The 15,748-nt window shown below is 39.9% G+C and overlaps 2 protein-coding genes across 2 annotated transcripts in view; both read right to left on the reverse strand.

Moving 5' to 3' along the window:
- plekhg5b (pleckstrin homology domain containing, family G (with RhoGef domain) member 5b) overlaps positions 1 to 5,956 on the reverse strand; it is an 80,964-nt gene extending 75,008 nt beyond the window's left edge. The window contains exon 1 of the mRNA XM_028011078.1: positions 5,289 to 5,956. Within this exon, the coding sequence (XP_027866879.1) occupies positions 5,289 to 5,370 (82 nt within the window). The 5' untranslated portion in view covers positions 5,371 to 5,956. The remainder of the gene's footprint in view (positions 1 to 5,288) is intronic.
- Positions 5,957 to 7,934: 1,978 nt separating this feature from the next.
- On the reverse strand, positions 7,935 to 15,684 carry nol9 (nucleolar protein 9). The gene is made up of 13 exons (XM_028011417.1): positions 15,526 to 15,684; positions 13,969 to 14,485; positions 13,671 to 13,881; positions 12,968 to 13,098; positions 12,722 to 12,857; positions 12,180 to 12,276; positions 11,972 to 12,069; positions 9,627 to 9,794; positions 9,294 to 9,546; positions 9,099 to 9,213; positions 8,719 to 8,893; positions 8,470 to 8,603; positions 7,935 to 8,381 (listed from the first exon to the last, which is right to left on the reverse strand). Exons 2-13 carry the CDS (start codon positions 14,428 to 14,430, stop codon positions 8,262 to 8,264), a joined length of 2,100 nt encoding a protein of 699 aa, XP_027867218.1. The 5' UTR covers positions 14,431 to 14,485; positions 15,526 to 15,684; the 3' UTR covers positions 7,935 to 8,261.
- Positions 15,685 to 15,748: the final 64 nt, after the last annotated feature.

Here is a 15,748-nt window from a genome sequence, read left to right on the forward strand (position 1 = left end):
AAAAGCTCAGTCAAACAAATCGTTCTTCAGCGCATGTCCCTTCAAATGACAATTTGTTTGAATAAGGGTAAGCGGAGTCGAAGTTAAGGCACGAGGAACAGTTTGGGCTTCTGTTCTCCGACAGCCAAGAGTTCTGGGAGGGCGTAAGAGAGACGGATGGTAGGAAAACATGCATGAGGAAAGACTGAAGAAAAATAAGCCTCCAGCTGTGGGACGTTTATGCGAATGACTTCATCCCTGACTGCAAACTGGCTGAAACTGCAGTCACGTGTGGAAATCCCACAACACCTGTTTCTGTGTAATATGATATTCACCTTTGCTGAGCAGGGAGAGCCTCGCCAAAAGACAAACCTCTAGATTTGCATATTTTCTTGTAAACAGTATGTCAACCTTTCATTTTGTCTGGTGTGCCTTAATAAGATCTCTTAAAGAATTTTCTCATTTTTGTACATTTAAGAACAAAGAATGTATTTCCTTCTAAATAAAAGCTATGAAAAAACACTACTGTCAATCTTGCATTAAAAAGTTCACCTGTTGATCAGAGCTCAACAGTTAAAAAGACAAAGTACTTCCTATAATGGCAAGTTCAGTTGGGTTATATTCTGTAAAGCTTCTTAGCTTAGGTATCTGGTTGTACAGAACTATCAATCAGACTCAGTCTGCAAAACAAAGGGTGAGCTTCAGCCAAACAGAAATTGCTAATGGAGAATTTGGTTGAATCCTGATTACGCATGATCTACTCAAAGAAAGACATCTCAGTGTTGTCTAGCAGAAAATCTATCTGGTTTGATCAATCTTATACAAAACTACAACATGTGCAATAAACTGCTCAGTTACATTTGGAACAGTATAATAGTTCAAAACCTTTGTTTGCCAATATATTTTTACAACCTGTCCAGGAGACAAACTTTCACTTGCTGCATTTCCATTTACTAAATAATTGCACAATTTGAGAATTCAAAAATAAATTCATGGAAACATAAATTTTGAAAAAAAAAAGTTTTTTGACAAAAAGTGTTGGCACTATAATGTGGTGGATTTTTGGCCATATCACAATGGATTTATTTCACAAAACTGCAATGGAAGTCAGATGATAAACAACCGGATATTGCCACTGGCACAAACCACGAAGAAGAAGACAACAGGAAGTAGTTGGATGATCATGACACAGCATGTTTTTAATCACTTGTCACGTGAACAAACTTATTCGCCTAAGATTTTATTTCTTATTTTTAGTTTCTTATTTAATGGAAACACCGCAAATTTTCTAAAATGCTTTCTAAACATTACCGGAATATTGACAAAGTTTTGCACACATTTGTTGTTTAAGCGCAAAACTTAAATAGATCTTTGTGACCAAGACGCCAGAGCTCAGGGAAAGTGCTGGGCTTACGGGAATTATGAAAAAATTATATCACCAATAAAAATTTGGGTAAATTGAAATTAATAGCATTGCAATATTCAACACTATCATTAATAGTGTTGAATCCTTCGGTTCATATTAGTGAACATTCCAAATGGAACGTTGGTAACATTCTAGTGGCCAATGTTAACCAAACCACAACCCAAATTTGATGGAAATATCTAAACTCAATCTCCTTTCAAAGTTTTAAATTAAGGAGATGGGGTTATTAGGAGAGTAACTACTTTAACATGACAGCTTTCAAAAATAAGACAGAGGAATCAAAATGACAAGACAGAAAAGATTCAATGGGGAATTCCCATTGTGAAAGAAATACGACCCTAGAAGATTTTCAAAAATCAAAACAAGTTTACACTCCCTAATTTCGCCAAAAGGGAATTTTTTGTCTTGACAAACATCTCTAAATACAATATAAAGCTCTGTCAGAGTAAAATTCACATGCAACAGTACCATAATACTGAAATCCATGAAAATAAGCATGTTTTCTGTTGGACACAATAGAGAGGATTACGGTGTAAGTGCATGAATAAACTTAATTATAGACTGTAACACACTTTACACTTAACCAAGAGGTGGAGACCAACACTACTGAGTCAGTTTTGACCAGTTCTGACTGTGGAGAAATGCAAAGCACTCTACTGGGTGATTTCAAACAAGAATTAAAGAAAAAATGTCTCCAGGGTCACTGGTGTTAATGAGATTGAGGGCAGATCAAGGCTTTCACAGAACAATTGTGTTCGTGCGAAATACATATTAGAACATGCTGCAGCATAGCTTGAGACTGAGAATTTTACTTGTGAAAGCTGGAGGGGGAAAAAAAACAAAACAAAACAAAAAAAAACTGTGTCCTGGGATGGCATCAGGAAGAGAAATGCAAAGAGGGGAAAGAGAAAGGAAATCACAATGAAACAATGGAGAGACAGTCCAGACACAGACGTTCAGAATGCCAATAGGCCTTCTGCTGGCTAAAAAACCTGACATGTATATAACACACACTATGGCAGACACACCCACGTTATACCAGACTCCAGCAGAGAGACTGAACCCTTCTCCATATGTTCCCTCAGCACTGAGGAGCCTGTGAAGATTAAGTCCCACGCAACTCCACTTAGAGAATAATCTCACAGTGTCCATCTCACAGCAGTTCTCCACCTTATTGTCATTATTATAGCTGGCCCAATCTCTACTTCTATTTAGGTCCTTCACAACCCAGATCAAGATTGGGATATGAAATGCAATAAACGCTCTGCCGATGGCAGTTTCCGAGTATAGAACTGACCTCATCTTTAGAGTTAACTCAGTAAGGTCATCCTTATATGGCACAGAGAGAAGACTTTCGGGAAACTGACTTCCTGGTGACCGGGTAAACCTGCAATGTTTCGCAAAAGCGTTTATAGTTCTTGATCTTTTTCAGTTTGTCACATTATAGTTGTAATCTTGTATGCATTTTATGTGATTGAAAGTATTACATTATGATTTTTTGTGATAAAACAACACAAAGCATCAATTCAACTCCATAGAAGGCCTAGCTGTATGTTTACGATCCTCTCTCCTGGTTCTAGGAGGAACATATCAATGTATACATCAAATATACATTGATATGTATAGTTGCTTGATGATGGCATTTGTTAAAATGTAATGTTTATTGCTCATTGTTTTATACATTTATGACATAAACCACTTTGAATTGTATTGTTGCAGAAATATGCTATACAAACATACATGCACATTGAACACTTTCTCTTTAAAAAAAATCTTACTCAGCTCCACATAATCCAAGTAGCTACATTTAGAAGCTGTACAGTATTATTTAACTTATGTTGTAAATTTGCCCTTACTCTGCAGTCTTATCCTTATTTGTATGAATTTGCTTACCTTTGTGTGAATCTCAAACTTACTACTGTTACACCTGATTTTCACCACAGAGATATTAAAGGATATCCCCATTTCTATGTTGTTTTGTTTTAATCTAACCCTGCTTTAAACTTCCTCACAACTTTATCCCTGACCTGTCAACTGGGTTCTTTACTCTTCATGGTGATGTTTGTTCACTAATAATCTCAACAAACCTCTGATGTCTTCAAAGGAGTAGCTCCTTTTATCCTGAGACTAAATTTTATGAAGGCGGCCACACTTGATTTTCTTCAGGTGCGTCAGAATAAAAAGGGCGGTGGGGAGAGGGGGGTGAAAACAAACACTCTTCACAGTTATGCACTAGTTTGCGTTGATCCATCATATAAAATCCAAATAAAATACAGCTAAGTTAGTAATGTGAAAATGTTTAAGGACTGTGAATACTTTGGCAAGGTTCTAATGACGTAACATAAGGAAGTTGATACAATAAGTCAAGGTAAGGAGATTTGGCTGAAATAACTTCTAAAACAAAAAAAATACACTGGACACAGAAAACTGCATTTTAACATATTGAAAAGAGTAGATGAAGGCTACACTACAAACAATTTTTGTTGGCATACTTCTTTAAGGATATGCAGTAACTTAAACCTTTGTAACTTTATCATTCCCAGACTCAAGTTCACACAGTTTGAACTGTTGGAGCATCATTCATAAAGCAAAAAGGTTTAATTGTCCCCAGAGCAAATCACAGCAGACAGAGCTGAGATTTCTGGCCTGGGCTCCTTGTTTTTCAGAAGAGAACAGAGACCAGACAAGACATCTGGTCCCAGATTAGACCTGTGTGTTTAAGACAAGCTTAAGACTCCGGTGGCCTGGAACACTGAGGGGCTCCAGACTCAACCAATTAAGACCGCTAAACTTTAAACTCTGTGCTTACTTTACTTACTGCGTGAACCCATGAACTGCCAGCACTGCGTGCATCACGCATGAACATGCACCATCAGGCAGATACAGCAAAGCACTTTGAAGAAGAGATAAAGAAAATCTTTGTCTCTTATCCTTTTGTAGATTCTAAACTTTGAGTTACGAGTTTGTGTGCTTCGTTGTTTAGAACTATTCTACTTTGGTTACCTGTGCCATGTATTGTTGCCAACTACCTCAATATGTAGAACAGAAGCAGTCAGAGGAAGTCTGTAAATATCTAAACTACAGGTGTTAGAGAAGAGAGGAGTAGAAAAACAGTGCAGTCAATGGGATTGGGCTGCAGAGAGTGGAGATCCATCATCTGAATGTTGTCCCAGGGCAGGACTTCAGATCGGCCTGTACTATCTCCTCTGACTTTACACAAGTCTGGATGACTGCTTAAGGTTGCCAAATCCAACCATTAGCTTTGATGCTTCAGAATTCCTGAGCAAAGTTCATGGAAAAGTTTGGAATTATTATTTAACATTTTCCAGATCTGGACAAGTACAGAAAGAAAAAGAGAGAAAAAAGCTATTTCCAGACTTAATATCCCATCACATTGTCAAGAAATCAATGCAAGATCCACCTCACTGTTTGTCCATCATCCATTTGTTTGTCGGCTGTCTATCATCTCAAAATCTGTCCACCAATCCAACATCCATCACCTGGTTCCATCCACCAATTTCAATGTCCACCCATTTCCTTGCTCATCCATCCAGCCATCTCCTTGCTCATCCATCCATCTTAAAAACTGTCCAGCAAGGTTTGTATTAAAAGCATGACCTTGACAGAATGCCTGCAGTAGACTCTCAACTCCTGCATTTGCAGGAGAAATGTCTAAAACTGTATTGAAAACTTTGTCAGAGTCTGGTAAACTCTGGTCAAGAAAACTTGTAAGAATTCCCCCGAGCACACAGGACTAGTGGATCCCAGCCTGGAGAATTGCTCTGTTCCAAGTAACTTAAATAAGCTTGACTTTAACACGCTGACCTGTCCACTGTGTCCCACTGGTACACTAACACATACAACAAACACGTAGGCTACTCACTCAGTCTTAACCGGAGCCCAAGCCAGCTCCTTGGAGGCGATTTGTGCAGAACCGAATTCATGCTCCACTTGTTCGGAACCATCAATCCCTCCTTGCAGAACCCTCTTCCTCCTCCGCCGCCGAACACCAGGTACTTCTCGGGTCTTTGTCGGCGTTTCGAAGCTCCACACGGATCGGACTCTACTGTTTGTTCGGCTGTCTCATTGTTGGGGCCATTTTCATTTCGCTCCTGCTACCACACTAGACGGATCGGTGGGCTCGGGCTGCGTGGTTCAGATCAGATCGGCTCGGTGTGGAGCACAATGCTGCATGCAGCTCAGATCGCAAAGAAAAGCATCGCTCTCCGCACACAGCAGCAGAAAGTTACCTGAACTAACCAGCGCTGGAGATTAGGGCTGCAGGCTGGACGCGACGCACAGCGGTAAATAACCTGTTGCAGAAAAACGAGCAGAAAGAGCTCTTCGACGTCGGTAGTTGGGGGGGGGAAACAATAAAGCTCAACTGGTGAAGCTCGGTCTGTATGGGAATGATGGGATCTAGAGGACGAAAATCTTGTCCGGAGCCCTTTAAAGGCGCAGCTCTGAGGAAAGATTTCCTTACAGCAACTTTACGCAACGCGCACAGCTGAGAATGAAGCCTAGTTTGCTCTGTGGAGTCTCCGATCGACCATCCGGCTCTCCTCCATTCATTCCCACTGACTGGGCTCTCAAAGTGACTCGCTGTACTTTGTCGCTCTAGTGGCCAAGAGCGGAGGTTCATTCAGGCTATACACTTTTATCCACTGAACATTGTTATATTTTATTCTGTGCACACACTATTTCTTATGAAATATAAAAGGGAGAAATGGTGAACCTTTGAACTTCACTGTCATGCTAAAATCGGCATTTCACACATTTAAAATCAATTAAAACCCCTTTGGGCCTTATGAGGATGGATAATTGGAGCAGCCTAATGACCTACAGATGGAGAACAGGTGATGACGGCCCTCTCTGGTTGGCTGGAAGTCCTAGTTAAATCCAGATTGGAAACCCTCGCCACTTTAAAAGACATAAATAAAAGGTAGGCTAGAGATCCCATCTCCCAACAGCAAGTATCCCACTGTAAATATTTGACTTATTTCCAAAAGAAAAATAAAATTAAAGATGAACAGTTTAAATGCAAACAGTATTTAAACTGTTTCATATTTTGCTTAGTACCTGGGTATCAATACATACAGGATTTTTTTTCATGTTTTCATTTAAATAATCTTTATTTTTATGTTTTAATTTAGATCTTATTTAATTTGTAAACTTTTTTTGTACTTGTATATCTAGCTATTTGTAGTTTATCCTTAGTTTTTAACAACATTGGAGAAAAGAAAGTGGAGGTCAGCACAAAAAACATAAAATAAAACAAAGCAATGATGGAACGACAAGCTTAATATTTGGACATTGGAGTTCATAATTTAAAAATATACTACAGAAGTTGGGGGTTGCTATCTAGGGATTGCCCATCAGTTTCTCAATGCCAGAATCATCTTTTTACTGTTAAAATAAAATAAATTCCACCCAGAAAAACAAAAGCTTCAAATGCATCATTAAAAGAGTAAATATGACTTAATGTATGGAACTCTGTCAGTAGAATTTTATTGGTTTTCTTGTTAATTTTAATTCCATCATAACATCTGCAGTTGACTCACAATAACAAATTGTAATTCCTGACATAATAGTTACTAGAATTTAAAATCATCCTTAGTTTCAATATTGAGTACTCAAAACAACAATCAGTCTGTGCTTGGAAATTGAACACATGAATGTTTGTCATAACTATTAATTTATTTTTAATGACACTCCTGCATATGGATTTTCAATCTGGTTTGCATAAAATCTTTGTGGAAAATATGAGACTGACAAAGCCAAAACAATGGCTCCTCCAAAATGTATTTGTGCTCTCCCATCCTCAATAAAGGAGCGGTGAATAGTAAACATAGAGAAGCGAGTGGGCAGATGGGGCTGTTCAAACAGTCCGCTTATATTAGCAATTCTGCGCTGTGAGTGCTTTTTCATCTGAGTTATTTTCAAGACAACAAAATAAAAGTCTCAGCTTGCCTCTGAAAGGATAATACAGGACTATTCTACATTAATATTTCAAGAATGGTGTCTCGACTGCTTTTCTTGTGGCTTTCCTGCCCTTCAGGCCCAGTTTGAGTCAGTTAACATATGCTGCAGTTTAAAAGCAGCATACCCAAATATCTGCTGCCCCCTTAGGGGAGAAGTGAGAATAACTGCATCTTGCTTGGGAGTTCCTACACATTTTTCATGTCGAAATTCAGTGATTTGCAAATCTTGCAAGACTGAAAACACCACTCCAACTGTGAAATATGGAGGTGGCAGCATCAGGTTGAGGCAGATGTGCTACAGGAGGGACTGGGACACTTCGGAAAATAGATGGCATCAATAGGAAATAACCTCTGATTATTCTGGTATCAAACCTGTTTGGTAATCCTATGCGACTTAAAATAGGAAATATTTTGTCTGTTTGATATGAGACAGAGAAAATGTGTGGTTTTTATACACTGTACAGAAATATCTGGTTTTAACTATGAAATATGATCACTTCTAATAAGTTGGATGACTGATCCAAAAACAAGGACAAAGTCTCATCAGAAAGTTTTTTTTTTGTTGTTGTTTATTATGTGGCAGGTTTTTAGATCAGTAACGTGACAAACAAAAACTAAAAGGTATCATGTTATACATCAGTGTCCATGTGATACGCAGCAGCTTATAACTCCTTTCCAGAGGTACAGTAGACAACTGTAAGTCTGTTATCCAAGCACCTGATTTTGCCAGAAATAATGTCCACTATAAAAGATTGCAGTGAACGCCTCCTGCAGGGCAACTCAACTTCAGTTCTGCACATTCACAGCTCAGCGACGACCAGTCTGATTCAAGACAAGTCAAGAAATGTAAAGGCTAATAAACTGATTCTGTCAGGTCACTTCACTCCCATCAGACTGGGCCTCATCAGGCCCTTGAAGACTCGTATCTTCCCTGCACCGGTCAGATCGAAGCTGTAGTCTGCAGTGACATATGGCATCTCACCCTCAAAGCCGGGCTGAAACAGAGAAACACGTACCTGTTAAAACACATACAAACACGCATGCATTACTTTGATAAGTATGCCGAATGAACTGGCCGCAGACCTGTTCAGTTAGGATGCATGAAGGCAAAGAAATCGTCCCCAAGAGGAGGCAGTTGACATTTCTGAGGACGGAGGGATCTACAGGAGTCAGCAAGAAGTACAGACCTCGTGCTGTGTCAATACCTCGAAGAACACCTGGAAGATATGACAGACATTCAATGCACAACCTAAGCCTTCAACTTCTTTCAATTTGTCAAAAACAGAAGGGCCAAATGACATTGAATGTAAAAAGTCAAGATAGAAAACATACCAAACCCCACACATGGGCAAAGAGTCGCCTGGGACAGGATGACGGGCCCTCCTTTGCTTGTTACTTTCTCTGCCAAACAGCAGAGTCCCACCAGACTGGCGTTGATGGCGTAAAACATATGAGAGGGTGCCACCTCACAGTGGATAACACCCAAAGCCACTGCTGTGCTAGGTACCTGCAGGAGAGTCAACAACTGTGTTTAACACCTACAACCAAAAAATGGTAAAAAGGAAATAAAACCTTCCACTGATATTGTGATGCGCAAGACAAACTGATCTGATCTTTATGACATTGTAAAATATTGTAAATGTAACCCATGTGTCCAAAATCAAACAGATCAATATTGCTATTAAAGAATTGGTGCATCTCTAATAATTTACCTGGTAGGGGGTGAGGGTGTGTAGTGGTCTAATTGGTCCAGGGTCATCAGATTGCAGCTGACTCAGGTAACCCAGCAACGACAACTCTCTCTGCTCATTAGACCTCTGGTGTTTTCTGCAAAATACATCTAGAAGTTACTGAACTGCCTCTACACGTCCTCCAGTCACTCCGCATAGGATTTATATTGTACTTACGCCGTCCCTTGGCGTGCCACGCCTCGAAATTCTGACTGTACGTTGAGGTGTGTGTACGTTTTCGGGGGGCAGTGCCTCTCCGTGAGCTCGTCCAGAGCGGTCTGACTGGGCGGGTGTGTTTGATAGCCCTGTGCCATCCTCAGAAAATCTGGCGTGAGGGAGGAACACTGGGTGGAGACTCCGTGGCTGAGCTGGACGACGTGAGTGACGGGCAGGAAGCGGATCAGGTCCACCAGCAGCTGGAAACCAAGTCCTGCAAACACACGTGGTTTTAATGTGGGTAAAGATCTTAACTGTGTTTCGTTGTCATTATGGTGAGGAGCCTGAACTGACCTTTTACCCAGCCCATGGTGTTAATGATGACGGGTATTTCTCTGCTCTGTGGACGCCTGCGCCATAAAGACTTCAGAGACTCGAGGTATCCATCTAAGTCTGTCTCGCATGAAGACTGACCGTAGTAGATCATGTGGTCCGGGGTGACTTGGTGTGTGAATGGAGGACCTGGAAAGCAGCAGGAGGTGAGTTCACAAGTCCCTCCTTGATTATTAGCACTGGACGGACATTTTTATTCCATATTGGAAACGCTTTCATTCGCATATGCACTGGTTTTCATTTCTCAGTTGGCTAATAAGACAAAAAAAAAATTCTTAAAACCCTCGGTAGTCTGGGTCCTAATGAACTAGACTAAATGTTCATTGGGTTTGATTCGCTTTTAATTTTGCGGTTTTGAAAGTGGACAAAAATCACACAGACGGAACAGCTGCTTGTTCAGGGCGCTATCACAAGAAACTTCACAGCAGGAGCAGCAAGTTTTTAAACATTTAATAAATTAATTAATGAAAAAGTAAGAAAAAAACCTTAAATTCACATGAGTCAATAAAGAAGGTAAATAAAAGATTATCTGGCCACGGAAGAGTACAATAACACCAAAATAATAATAATAATTTTCTCCTATTTACAAGATACAACTTGGATATTTTCTAATGTGAAAAAGCCAACATTTCTATGAAGAATGGGTAAATTTACCATATTTATTGTAAGATAATCCCTGAAATTGTAAAATCAGCCATTAAAAAAAAAAGAAGAAAAATTCTGATTATAAAGTCAGACATTCACCAAAAGTGACAGAAATCCTCTAAAATTTAAGTGGTAAATTTAGGAGATAAGCAGGTCAAGATTGTTTTCCAAAGTTTAAGTGGTAGAACCGGGTTCTATTCTAGAACCAGAGCAACATTTTCCATGTCCAGACTTATCATGAATGCCTAAAACGAAATCCAAAATACACATCTGCTAGACTGAGAAAGATGCTGCAACATGGCTGCATCGAGACTGGACCCGGGAAATGTTCTGATACAGGTAAAGAGCCTGAATCTTCCATTTACACTAGAAAATATCCAGATATACATCTCTTAAATTTTCTGCAGTTTTTGTGGAGACATGTTGGCTGTTCACTCAAGCTGTTGCTTTGGACTTCAGCAGAATTTAGGAAGCCAAATGCATCACAGGCAGAGTGCTCTGATTTACTCCATTCGAAATAGCTTTGTTGCAAGGTCCTTTGGTTAAGAGATCTTTATCCATCCATCCATCCATCCATCTTCTTCCGCTTATCCAAGGTCGGGTCGCGGGGGTAGCAGCTTCAGAAGGGAGGCCCAGACTTCCCTCTCCCCAGCCACTTCTTCCAGCTCCTCCGGGGGAATCCCGAGGCGTTCCCAGGCCAGCCGAGAGACATAGTCCCTCCAGCGTGTCCTGGGTCTTCCCCGGGGCCTCCTCCCGGTGGGACGTGCCCGGAACACCTCACCAGGGAGGCGTCCAGGAGGCATCCTGACCAGATGCCCAAGCCACCTCAACTGGCTCCTCTCGATGTGAAGGAGCAGCGGCTCTACTCTGAGTCCCTCCCGGATGACTGAGCTTCTCACCCTATCTCTAAGGGAGAGCCCAGCCACCCTACGGAGAAAACCCATTTCGGCCGCTTGTATCCGCGATCTCGTTCTTTCGGTCATGACCCAAAGCTCATGACCATAGATGAGGGTGGGAACGTAGATCGACCGGTAAATCGAGAGCTTCGCTTTTTGGCTCAGCTCTCTCTTCACCACGACGGACCGGTACAGCGCCCGCTTGACAGCAGACGCTGCGCCAATCCGCCTGTCGATCTCCCGCTCCCTTCTTCCCCCATTCGTGAACAAGATCCCGAGATACTTAAACTCCTCCACTTGGGGCAGGACACCCCCCCTGACCCGGAGAAGGCACTCTACCCTTTTCCGGCTCAAGACCATGGCCTCGGATTTGGAGGCACTGATCCCCATCCCGGCCGCTTCACACTCGGCTGCGAACCGATCCAGCGAGAGCTGCAGATCACGATCTGATGAAGCCAAAAGGACCACATCGTCTGCGAAAAGCAGAGATGAGATCCTGAGGCCACCAAATCGGATCCCCTCAACACCTTGGCTGCGCCTAGAAATTCTGTCCATGAAAGTGATGAACAGAATCGGTGACAAAGGGCAGCCCTGGCGGAGTCCAACTCTCACCGGAAACGAGCCCGACTTACTGCCGGCAATGCGGACCAGACTCTTTATGGCTAAATTAAATTGTTTAATGTTGAAAATCAGTAAAGAGGAACACAAAGAATAACCAAAAATGAAATCAAGCAAAAAGAGATTATGGAGAAAAAAAAATCTTACCCAGAAGTGGCTCTTTGACAGTCGACAAAGACAGACAACCAGGAGGGGTGAACTCTGTTTGACCAAGATCTCCTTCCAAATAGTCCACATTGGAAGTACTATAATTAACATGACACAGTTATCTTTAATTTCAATGTTATGAACACAATAAACCTTTAAATACAAATTATCAGACGTAAAAAGTCGAGTTTGAGTTGTGTGAACTCACTGATTCAGCAACGTATTGATGAGGATCCGGATAAATGTTGATTTGCCCACATTTTTGACTCCACACACAAGAATAACAGCACAACCGTCTATATCTCCTTAACAACAAACCAAAACAAAAAGAAGACATGAACATATTGAAGAGCTGTATTTATTATTTACTACATAAATACACATAATAACATTAAAATTGGAACTTTTACTGTCAAAATCTAAATGTGTATATTAACTCATCACCTGTGAAGTTCTTGCATTTAAGGAGACACAGTTAGAGGCAAAATGCATAAAACAAGACAAAACAAAGAAAATACGGTGAAAAATTAAGGAAAAGTGAATTTTCTCATGAAAAAAAGGAATCTGACCAAAATGCATCTCCAAGGTAAGAAAAATAATTTTTTAAAATGAGTGTGAAGAGTTTTTCAGACAATGTTAACTTTCAGCTGCAACAAAATTTAATAGATTTCTAAGAGAGCATTTGCGTTCTGTGTCTGAAAGTCCAAAAGAACCAGGTCAGAAGTAGAGCCAAGACATGTAGATGCTCACCTTTGCAAGCATTGATAACTGTGCCGAGAGCATCTCTGCAGCTCCTGGATATTTTCAGTCCCTCTATGTTGCTGGCAAGTGGAATCACGCCCAGACCGTTCAGTGGGGTGTCAAGAACAGCCGACATTAGTTCACTCTACAAACCCACAGGAAAGAGAATCATTAGTTATATCAACATTTTTCTAGCGTGCGCCAAAAGTCTACACGATCTCATAAAAGAAGAAATAAAAATATCCACCAGCTTACCACAGGGGGACTGAACAGTTCACTAAGGTGTGTAAAGCTCGACAGAAAATGTGTCAGAGGAGTCTCTAAAGGTTCCAGGAGGATGATGGATGATGTTGGTGTTACCTTTTTTACCAATTTCTTCCGTGATGCTGCAAATAAGACAAAAAAAATGTTCAAATGGTTTAGGGCATAATCATGTAAGGTACTTTTAATTTTCCTCTTGCTGAAAATTTGCTATATAAACAAACCTGCCTCGCCTAGGGAGAAACAGCTTTACACGGCCCAACCGTTTCAGGAAAATCAACAGCAGGAAATCTACTTTTGACCAGAATCAGCAGATTTTGAGTCTGACCAGTGACTGGCAAGTCAGAAGCTCAAAAATCCAACTGTGTTTCTGTCAACGAACGCACCATACACAAGTTCTACTATGAGCTGAAAACATCCTGTTTAATCTGGATGTTTGTTAATGAGATAAAAAGACTCCAAGTTAGCTATTTTTATATTATTTATTAAAACTGCAACTTTAATAGATTTAAAACTTTAAAAAAAATCTTATCATATCTTTTTCTTTTGTAATTCCAAAAGGGAAATCAAAATTGATTTAAACTCTTCATTGAGGTCAAACCAGGGATTGGAAATTCTGACCGGGTTCATCTTTCTTTTTCCTAAAACACAAGCTATAATTACACAAGCTACTTCTCACAGAAGACCTGCAGTTTACCTGCTGAAAGATAATCTTCAAGGATGTTGGAAGCCTCTGTTCTGTCATCTCTGACGTAATCAGTGTGTCCTAGTGCTCTGAGCGTGAGCGGGCAATGTGAAGCTGGGGAGAACAGGGGGTACGACTTCTGACCCTCATCAATAGTAAATCCCATCACTTCAACACGACCGTACAAACAGGTCACAATGCATTTCCCACGGAAGCACAGCGTCTGCAAGAAGGTCAACAGGATGCTTAAATACAGAAGTTGTTTAAGTTGTACCTGTTAATTAATTAGGGATTATTTTGTGAAGCATACCTGATTTTTCTGCATGACCAACACTGCACGGTTTTGCTGGTTCCCTCTTTGTGCACAGTGATGAAGAGCCTCCCCCTCCAGTCTGCTCCCTGGGACTTCCTCTGACTCTTCTGAAGTTTCCATACCATTTATATGAACCGACTCAGAACCCTCCATAAAGTCCGGAAGGTTTTCTATCTCATCATTCAAGGCGAATTTTGAGCACCCATTAGCTTGAGACTCAAGTTTCTTAAATCCAGATGGAGAGTTTTTCTTCTTTTCAGAGACAGTTTTTGGTTTATTTTTTAGCCTCTTTAAAGAGGGTTTTTTCTTCATAGACGCCTGGTGCTCCTTTACCATCTTGACCATGACAGGACTAGAATTGAGATTTGAGGATTTGATGGAGGATCTGCACCGTTTGCTCCTCACATCTTTCCATTTTTGAGGTTTACCTTTTACCTGGATGTTTTTGTTCACCTTCATGATCTTGTAATCAACATGCAGTAATGTTTTACAGAGGCAAATCAAAGCAGGGAACCTGGAAGTAAAGAGATAGAGAAGATATTTAGTGAAAAATCTTATTTTAAAAAACAGTTGTCGCACTAATTCTTTTGGAGTGAGTCACAATTGTTTCCAACATTACTAATTCTGTTTATATAAATCTCACTCTTTATAAGGCATTCGAGAAAAAAATATTTTGTATACTCCTGTTGGCCATGGTGGACAATAGCAATCTTTGTTTAACTTTTTATTTATATATATATATATATATATATATATATATATATATATATATATATATAACATCAAACATAAACAGATTGAACACAAGATTATTTAGAATACAAGGTTCAATATTTTAAAATCATTATTTAAGTTGATGTTTGGTAATTATGGTGGTAATAAAAAGAGAAACATATATTAAATAAGAATATTTTAAACTAAGCCGTTTATGTTATTCTCTATCACAACTTTACAGTAAATGGAGGGAAATAAGTTACTCCAAAATATAAGTTTTCATAACACTTCATCAGTTTTAAGTGAATGTTTTATCATACAACCTTTCTAAAGTTATTTTAAAAAATAAAGTAAATATAGACAAAGATCACGGGCGGCTAAACCGGTTTTCATGAGCTTCTGAATCTCTGTTGAATTTGTGAATCTTTCAGCCACCATAAACGTGACAACTTTTGTTCCATTTATTATTTTCAGAGTGCTCCTATTCTGACTTACATTTATTTATCCAACATATTTTTTAATAACTGACCCCAGAAGGAGCCCGAAGTTACTGCAAATGTTAAAGTTGTCAACCTTGTTACAAATCTTACCATCAGAGCAAGTTAGCCTCAGTTAGCTTCAAGTTGCAAAGCATTTAAGGAGGCAAGATGAACACACTTAACCATAATTGGGCTAGTTTTTAACATAAAAATGCTCAAATAAAAGAGCTATGCAGTCACTAAACATTCTATATTTTAAATTTGCTGTGAATTAATAGTTATTAACATTAACGGAGCACAACCTGTGCACAGTAGCATTAGCCTGAAGCTAAATCTTTCCAAATAAAAAAGATTAACTTACCACCAACTACGGTGAAAACGATGCCAAGCTATGGCAAAAACACCTCGAACGCCTGCTAAATAGACAAAGTTTATAAAACATAAATCTAAATAAACTAAGGGACAGGAGTTCTGCTATTTAGCCGCCGCTAGCTGGCTAACTTGCGTGTGTGAATATCCCACACTGCATCAACGCGCTGTTGTGATTGGTTGTCAGGCAACGAAACGATTAACGTCGGAATATG

Source organism: Xiphophorus couchianus, chromosome 24 (assembly GCF_001444195.1).
Source record: "Xiphophorus couchianus chromosome 24, X_couchianus-1.0, whole genome shotgun sequence".
Taxonomy (NCBI): Eukaryota; Metazoa; Chordata; class Actinopteri; order Cyprinodontiformes; family Poeciliidae; genus Xiphophorus; species Xiphophorus couchianus.